Source organism: Canis aureus, chromosome 26 (assembly GCF_053574225.1).
Source record: "Canis aureus isolate CA01 chromosome 26, VMU_Caureus_v.1.0, whole genome shotgun sequence".
Lineage (NCBI taxonomy): Eukaryota > Metazoa > Chordata > Mammalia > Carnivora > Canidae > Canis > Canis aureus.
Window position 1 is genome coordinate 5,711,112 of NC_135636.1, and position 8,302 is coordinate 5,719,413.

Sequence of the window (8,302 nt, forward strand, 5' to 3'; positions counted from 1 at the left end):
GAGTGGTTGGAGTGTTAGGGGGAAGATTCATCAATGGCGTCCAGACCTCACATGCACAGCAGTTCACACACAAGCCTGACATTCCTCATCTTCAGGTTCGAGCAGATGACCCAGGCACACACCTAAGCCTTTCCACTCCCACGTGACCCTGTCAGAAGAATGTTCTCAGAACTGGGTCGCCTCATACACTTTGTGCTAGTGGGTGACAGTAAGCTGACTGATTGCCTGGCTCACTCCCTGTCCCAAATGGGAGGTGACCACTAAATAGTGCCTATAAAGCCCCCCAGGATGGCAGCAGAGCGCAGGCAGGGAGCCCAGGTTTTTCCCACCTCGCCTCCATGGAACCTGGATGGGCAGGAGAAATTCTCTCCTTGGGAGATGGAGGAGGGGTTTCTGCATTTCCTGTCCAGTGCCCAGCAAGGGCTGTAGAACCCATCCGTTTCTGAGGCATCCTCCAGCTGAGGGGCTCCCCATTCCCTCTGGCCCCAGTGGTGGTGACACTCTTTCCTTGTTCTGGGTTTCCCAGCTACCTGGGAATGTCTCTGGACCAGCAATTCTGCTTCCACTGTACCATCCAATACAGAGGGAACCAACCACAGGGAGCTATTCAGATTTAAACTAATTAAAATAAAATAAAAACCCAGTTCTCCTCAGTCACGAGAGTCACATTTCAGGTGCTCAGGAGTCCCAAGTGGCTGGTGGGACATGTCTGCCCATGAGGGCTCTGCTGGAAGCCTGACGGCCTCCTGTTCTCAGTGCTGCTCCCCTCCTTCCCTATTTCCAGAGACCGTGGTACAGTTTAGAGTTTACTGGTCAGCAGCATAAATTGGGCTAAGAGCCCAAAACTAGTCCTAGTTTTTCCATGACTTTATTTATCCTAGCACTGAAAGTCCACCTCCAGGAACCCCCTCCTGGGCAAACTGGGGTGGTCGGTCCATGTGGCTAAGACCCACAGAGCAAATAATGTCTGACGGAGCTCCTTGTGGATGGGACAGGGCCAGCTCACACTGCCATGCACAGTCCCTTCAGTGGGGGCACTTTCCCCTTCATCATGATGATACTCTATGTTCCCTCTTACATGAAGCAGTCCTGCATTCACCTCAATTCCACCTCCTCCCCCAAAGCCTCAGGGGTGAGTAGAAGGCTCTGTGCCTTGTCCCTTCCCTCAGCTGGGTCAGCCGCCATCTTGGAGGAGGCAGACGTGCCCCCTCAGGCCACCTGCGCCCACTTCGATCACCCCTGGGTTTCTCAAGCAGGACCCTTTGGAAGTGAATGTTTCAGTAAGAGGAGTTTGCTTTCTCTGAACTTGTGATTTATTTCCTCTCCTGGGGCACTTGAGTGGGTTTTCTGAGGCTGTCCCCCATGTTGCTGAGGTGTTCTGGCCTTGGAGAATAGACCTCTTGTTCTAGGGGCTCCTGCTCCCCTAGCACCTCTGAAGAACCTGATGATGGCCTCTACATTCCTATCAGCCTTTCCCAGATGCCCTCCAGCCTGTGCTACCTGCTCAGGCCCATGTTTCAGCCTAGAAAACTGACCCCAGGCTTGTTCCTGTGTACAGGTTCATCCCAGTGCAGCAGCCGCTGCCCCTCCTCCTACCCTGTCCCTTCAACCCTGCTGGCTCTCCATCCAGTCCCCAGGGTTCAGATCCCTTTGCTCCATGTCAGAGGGAAGTAAGACCCTTCCCAACATGGCAGCAGTGCCTACCGACCTCAGCCATCCCAGGTGGATATCACAGCACTGGCCTCTAGATCCCTTCACGCTGTGTCCAGTGGTGTCTTAGACCTCAGACTATCTATGTCAAGCTAAGCAGACCCCGTTGAAGCCCCTTCTCTCTGGGCTAGAGGCAAGGAAAGTAGCACCTAACCACACTTCCCTTCTGAGGGGCCTTGGAGCTGGGGGACAGCTTTCTCTCAAGAAGCTTCTTCCCAAGACACTCAAGTCCCTCCTACTCTCTTCTCCCTCCCTATCACATCTTATAAAGAAATCAACACTTGTACCCTGATGGCCCATTTTGGCAAGCACTGGGGTCTGGGGTTTCCTAGCTGTTGCCAGTCTGACCGGATGGGAGGTGGTACCTCCTACCATCACTGAGGTGGTTGCTCTACAAGGTTGGGGCGTGGGTGGTAGAAATTGTTAGATTATACACCGTCCTCCCTCCCTCCCACTCACCCTTCAATCAGCAAGTTTTGTGATTTGCCTGTTCTTTTCTTGTGCTTTTTTTTTTTCCCTTACTGATTTGAGGTTTTTTTATATAGTGAGGAAATGCTGTGGCTGTCCTTTGTTGCACATATTTTCTCCAGTTTATTACTGATGAGTACATTTGGTTGTGTGTAAAAAGGCTCCCAAACAACTGTAGCTTCTAGAAGATGGAAGTGCTTTTCTTGTTTCCTCTGAGAGCCAAAGGAGGTCATCCAAGGCTGGTAAGGAGCTCCATAACATGGACATGGACTCCAGGGCCTGCTTTCCATTCCTCCACCCCTTGCATGTGGCCAAATACACCTCATGGCCCAACAGAACTTCTAGAACATCCATTCTCAAATGGCAGGGTGGAGGAGGGTTGGGTGGGAGAAAAGATAAGACTGTCTCAATCTGTAAAGACTTCCCTGAAGTGTCACATACACCTCACTGGCCCCATCGGGTCTCAGGGCTGACGTGTGTGGTCTAGGGAAGGCTGATCTTTCACTCAGATGAAAGTAACGTGTCCTGAACCCACTTTCCGTTGTTCCTGAAGGAGGGGAAAACAGGAGGCCACTAGAGGTCTGCCCTAGTGCCCTTCAGAATGCCATCTATACTTCTAATTTTCCAAACCTGTTGTCCCACAGGGACACCCACAGCTGCTGTCTTGAAGCTTTTCAGGCTGATGTGATTCAGACTCCAAAGATTTCACGTCAAACTCTCTGACGGCCTGATGGGATTCACACCCTCTATCCAGGGCTGAAGTGAGTAGGCAGCGTCCTACTTCACCCCTTAAGGGTGAGGGCTTTCAGATTTGAAGCCTGGCATCTCTCTCCACATCAGTCTCTGCTCTAACCCTCCCAGCCTACTCCCCTCTCCTCCCTCTGGGACAGAGCTCCAGGGTCTGACAATTTCACATCACAGTTTGGGACCTCAATTCCAATCTCATGAGTATTTCACCGCATCTCAGCTGAACTGCTGGTCTCTGCATGCTATGCATGTATCTAGAAGACAGATTTGAGCACTCTTCACGTATGGCTTTGAAATTGAATTTATTTACCATTTTAATGTCTTGCCTCCGAATCAGACTGAATTCCTGAGGGCACCTGGATCTACTTTGGCTCCCCAGGACACTATGACAGAGCCATTCCTATACAACAGACTCAGTCTGTCCCTCTTGCAAATCTTTTTCCTCACTTGGGATTAGGTTTTGCTATAGCAGGTGAGACATGCCCCAAACCAATAATGTCTTACAGATAAAATTTCTCACATTAAAAAGAAGTCTGAGGGTAGGTGAGCTAGGTCCATTTGGATGGTTCCACATAGTCACCAAGGATCCAGGTTCCTTCCAATTTAACACAATCCTACTTCTTGGGTACAGCTACCTCTACAGCCCAGAATGAGCCAGAGCCAGTGGTCAGGCCGTAACTGCTCTCTAGAAGCAGGACAGAGGAAGGTACAGTTTACCAATGCAAATTCCCACAAGTCCCATCCCTCTGCTTCTCCATCATTGGCTGGAACTTAAAGTCATTGTGTCAAATCCTCCTTTTAGTGGGTACTTTGTCCTGCTCACTGTTGGGCTTCATAAACTAGATATGGGGAGGAGTATGAGGAGGAAGCTGCCATCTGTGCCACCATACACATCAGTATTCTCCTCCTCCTTCTCCAAGGTTCCCATTCCAATATTCTAGCCCACTAACCCATCTCAAACCTAGCACAATCTTGTCATAGAAAATGTACCCGGGGAAGCCACGTAGCCATGAGACCTCATTTATTGGTCAAAGGATGATGGAACCTTCTAGTTCTATTCCTTTTTTTTTACATTGGGAAAACACAATTAGAGTCAATCTTCAAGGTCGATAAAACTAGTTTCTAATGCTGATGCCCTCCCCCACCTTAGTATGTTTTCCTCTTAAAAGCACTTCCTCACCTCCTAAGAGTAGTTAATACAGCTGCTTCATTTATAAGTATTTATTAACTAATTCTTTAGTATTTCACCTGTTCACAATCATTCAACTTAGCTAAGGCTCTGAGGTAGGACCCAGCCATCCATCTGGGGATTCTGATGTATTCTAAAGTGAACTACAGGGAAGGGCACCTGGGTGCTTCAGAAAAACGCCATGCCCAGCCCTGCCCTGAGATCTGGGTACAGCTGGTCTGGATGTGCAGCCGGGGCAAAGGTGATCTTCAGTGTCCCAAGGGAGTCAAATGTGTGGAGGGCTGTGAACCCCGGCTCTACCACACCCAAGCAGTGTAGGTGCCCTGTCCCACACCTCACACTTTGGCAGGTGCTTTCTACTCATTTCCTGCCTTTAACCTTCCTTTGCCTCCTTCCTCCTCAAAACTTGGACAAACACATCAGGGAAGGGAAAAGAAGCAACATTTGTATTGTTTTATTTGTCAGAATTTCCAGAACCAGGGTCTCTACTGAACAAGTAGAAAAATAGAAAAGCTGACTACTTTGAAAAGACATCTAGGACAAACAAGAATACACTCAGAAAGGGGCTCACAGGACTCCAGCAAATGCAGTTAAGCTGGGGCCCGTAACAACAGAAAAGAACGTGTCCCCCACATTTTGAGATCTGTGCTTCCCTACAAAGCTAGGCTGCAGACAACAGAGGCCTTTCCTGCCCACCCTAGCTGGCCCAGTCCTGGAACCGGAAGCAGTCACTTGCTATTTTCCACACCGTGTTGCTGGGCGAGGCCTGGGCAGTCAGGATGAAGTTTTGGTTAAAGTCCCGTTGTTTGTTGCCTTCAAACTTTACTGTTCCACAGATCACAACAAGGACTGTGGTCTGGCTTGGGGTGGCTTCATCATGGACAGGTTGGCAGTCTACCACGTTGATCTGGAACTCACTAGAAGGCAGCATTTCAAAAAACTCACTCAAGGACTCTTGTCCTGAAACAGCGTTTCCATTCCACACAAGGGTGGCCGTGCCCATGTACAGGCGGGACAGCAGGCGCCGCCGCTTATCCATGGTAGTGTAGTACACGTTCACAAACTCCTCAGCAGCTCTGCAGGCCTGATCCACGTAGGTCTTGAAGTCCACTGACGCCATCTCCAGCCCTGCCAAAGGAGGCCCAGGTGTGCCTGTGCCTGAGGGAGCCGGGGCTGTGGAGCAGGAAGGTTGAAGAGAACCCCGTGAATGTCCAAGTTCGTTCTGCCCTGACAATGGAATAATTATTTTCTCCCAGTGGCAAAACAATTACAGACTGTAGAGAGATGACTCTAGGCTCAAATTTTGCGACACCTCATCTTACAATGCCTCGGTTTGCTCATTTAAAAATGGAAATAGCACCACTTGTGACATAGTTGTAATGTGAGAATTAAACAAGACAGTGCTTAGTTAAAAAGCCTGTTATCTACATATTCAAAAAATGTTAGCTATTACTAGGAATTTTAAAAATCTCATTTTATAAAAGATAGTACATTTGCCTATGTATGGTCACTTTTTCCTGGAAGCGTGGACCAGGTGTGACTGCCCCTAGAAAAGTGGAGAAACAATGGATCCTGGATAAAGATAGTGGACCACATGGGATCCCTGGGTGGTGCGGCGGTTTAGCGCCTGCCTTTGGCCCAGGGCACGATCCTGGAGACCGGGATCGAGTCCCACGTTGGGCTCCCGGTGCATGGAGCCTGCTTCTCCCTCTGCCTGTGTCTCTGCCTCTCTCTCTCTGTGTGACTATCATAAATTAAAAAAAAAAAAAAAAAAAAGATAGTGGACCACAATGAAGGGAGCAGTGGCCCAATAAACACCAGTCAGAAGGCATATGCTTGTCAGCTGCTGACAGTCTAAGATGAAAGCCTATCATGAGCTCACCCAACAGATAGTGGGAGAGCAAAGAGAAGGCAGGTTTTCTAAGAAGATAAGAGAACAAATGTCACTAGCATGGTACCAAAATAGTGGTCAAGATCCTCATGACACGGCTAACCTTCAGCTACTGGGAATGAGAAGGGAGGGCACCTAGCTTCCATGAGCACAAATACCTACAAGGCAAGTTCTGTGAGCCAAAATGGAAAGACAAGTTAAAAATGGAAAGGCAAGTTCTGGGACACCTGGGTGGCTCTGTTTGTTATGTGTCCAACTCTTAATTTCAGCACAGGTCATGATCTCAGGGTCATGGGATCCAGCCTTGCATCCAGCTCTGAGCTTGCAGCAGAATTGGTTTGTTACTCTCCTTCTGCTTCTCTCCCCCACCGTCTCAAATAAATAAAAATCTCAAAAATAAATAAATACAAGAATCAAGTAAGTTGTATGGATTGAGGATGGAGGTGGTGGCAACAAAAAAAAGAAACTCAACTGTGGCTGAAATGTCACATTTCCTTAAAAAAAAAAAAAAAAAAAAGCCCCAAAGCATAAAGAAATATTATTATTTGATAGTCTCAAAGTATGGTACAACTGTTACAGTTCCCTGCTCTTCTTTGCATCATTAAAATATTTCACTAGAAGTGGGGTACCTGGGTGGCTCAGCTGGTTAAGCATCTGCCTTCAGGGCTGGTTGTGATCCCAAGGTGCTGGGGTCAGGCCCCATCCCAGCCCCAGCCTGCTCCCTGCTCAGATGGCAGCCTGCTTCTTCCTCTGCCCCTCCTCCTACTTGTGCAGGTGCACGTGCCTGTGCTCTTCCTCAAATAAATAAATCTTTAATAAAATTTTTAAAAATGAAATATTTAAATAAAAGAAAAAATTCACGGGACTATTACTAAGATAATGGATACGTTTAGATATACACTTAATGAATGTTTGTTTCAAAGACCTTAACTTCTTTTTTTAAATATCAGCTCATGAAATAGAGAAAAGATTTCAAAGAGTTGGGAAAGAGGAGGGCTGCACAAGGAGGAGGCCTCTGCCCTGGAGTAAAGAACTGTAAAGAGCAGGCAAGGAGCTCAGTCCTAGAAATGAGGAGAGAGAGGAGCAGACACAGCCCGAGGTCTCTGCACTCCCCCTTTGGACCCAGAGTCAAGCCTCAGCGGACAGGTTGCGAGCTGGGCATCTGCCGCCTACTTTGAATACATCACCTCCTTCGACGGTCACCACAAAAGGACACACAATCTTAAAAATGAGAAGGGAGACAGGGGTTGGATCACGGTCTGACGGCAAGCACGCGCCTGATTTACCTTCCTAAGAATGCTGGTGGCCTCTGAAAACGTCAGGCCTCCGCTGTCCTTCCCTTGTCACCCTGCGCGTCCCTGCAGGTAGGAAGCCGAGTCTCTGAGAGCACCGCTCGGGGCCTGCCGCTGGCTTGAAGCTCCCCTCCAGGGCCCGGCCCCTGACCCCACGGGGCTCCCCGGCGCGCCGGGCCCTCCGCAGCCTCGGGTCGCTCCGCGGGCGCCCTGCCCACCCCTGCTCTACCGGCCGGGGCGACTCCCAAGCCCAGCCCAGCACCGGTCCCGGCGCGGAGGGGAGGCACCGGCTCCTCCCCCGCGCTGCTGCTGCCCACAGCGCCGACGGCTCCCCTCCTCCATCCAATCCGGGATAAGAAACGTCGGAAGTGAGCTAAGAACGCGGCCGCGAGGACGCCGCCTTCCCTCGAGGCCTCCGTCGGCAGGTCCTAGGCGCTGGACCAGAGACCACGCCACAGGCCTCATCCCGGCGCCAGGCGCTTCGCACCCGCCCGCCCGCCCGCCCGCCCGCCGGGTCCTCGGCCCGGACCTGCCGCACTGCCCCGGCTTCCCCCGCGACGGAGCCCGCCGCCAAGCGCCGGGCACGGCGTACTGACCTGGGGCGGCGCCGCCAGCACAGCACAGGGACGCGGCGGGGCCCGGCCGAGCGCCGACGACGCGGACGGGCGGGGATGCACGCGGGAGGCGTCTCCGGAGCCCCCGGGCCGGGCCTGCGGTCGTCGGCCTGCGGGCCGCGGGGGACGCTGGGGGCCTCTGGGGGCCTCCCTGCGCGGCGGGGGCCGGGGTCGGCGCCGGCGTCTCCCGGCCCGCGTGGGCGGCGGCTCGCCCCGCACGGCCCCCGGCTCCACGGAGGTCGCAGGGCGGGCCTGCCCAGGCTGGAGGTCCTCCGCCGCTCGCTTCAGGGAGGGCCGGGAGCGCCGCCCTTCTGCCACCCTTCTTCCCGGACCCACCAGGGTCGTCGAGACCCCTGAGCCCGGCCGGGGACCCGCAGCCGCCTCCGCAGCC

At 51.9% G+C, this 8,302-nt stretch overlaps 1 protein-coding gene across 3 annotated transcripts; it reads right to left on the minus strand.

Annotated features, from left to right (window-relative positions):
* Positions 1-4,553: 4,553 nt before the first annotated feature.
* On the minus strand, positions 4,554-8,035 carry NXT1 (nuclear transport factor 2 like export factor 1). 3 transcript variants are annotated; one of them, XM_077871956.1, is made up of 3 exons: positions 7,894-8,035; positions 7,292-7,363; positions 4,554-5,287 (listed from the first exon to the last, which is right to left on the minus strand). In XM_077871956.1, exon 3 carries the CDS (start codon positions 5,232-5,234, stop codon positions 4,812-4,814), a length of 423 nt encoding a protein of 140 aa, XP_077728082.1. In that variant the 5' UTR covers positions 5,235-5,287; positions 7,292-7,363; positions 7,894-8,035; the 3' UTR covers positions 4,554-4,811. The 3 variants fall into 3 exon arrangements, with proteins under 3 accessions (XP_077728082.1, XP_077728083.1, XP_077728081.1); XM_077871957.1 differs by lacking the exon at positions 7,292-7,363 and having other exon boundaries at positions 7,894-8,027; XM_077871955.1 differs by lacking the exons at positions 7,292-7,363; positions 7,894-8,035 and adding an exon at positions 6,635-6,793.
* Between the last annotated feature and the right edge of the window lie 267 nt (positions 8,036-8,302).

What these genes read in the sequence shown, in the direction of transcription:
- NXT1 (XM_077871955.1), bottom strand. Translation starts at nt 6,659, where the DNA reads ATGCTTAACCAGCTGAGCCACCCAG. An exon ending in TAACCAGCTGAGCCACCCAG is followed by an intron (nt 5,288 to 6,634) that starts GTACCCCACTTC and finishes CCTGCTCCACAG; the next exon opens with CCCCGGCTCCCTCAGGCACA.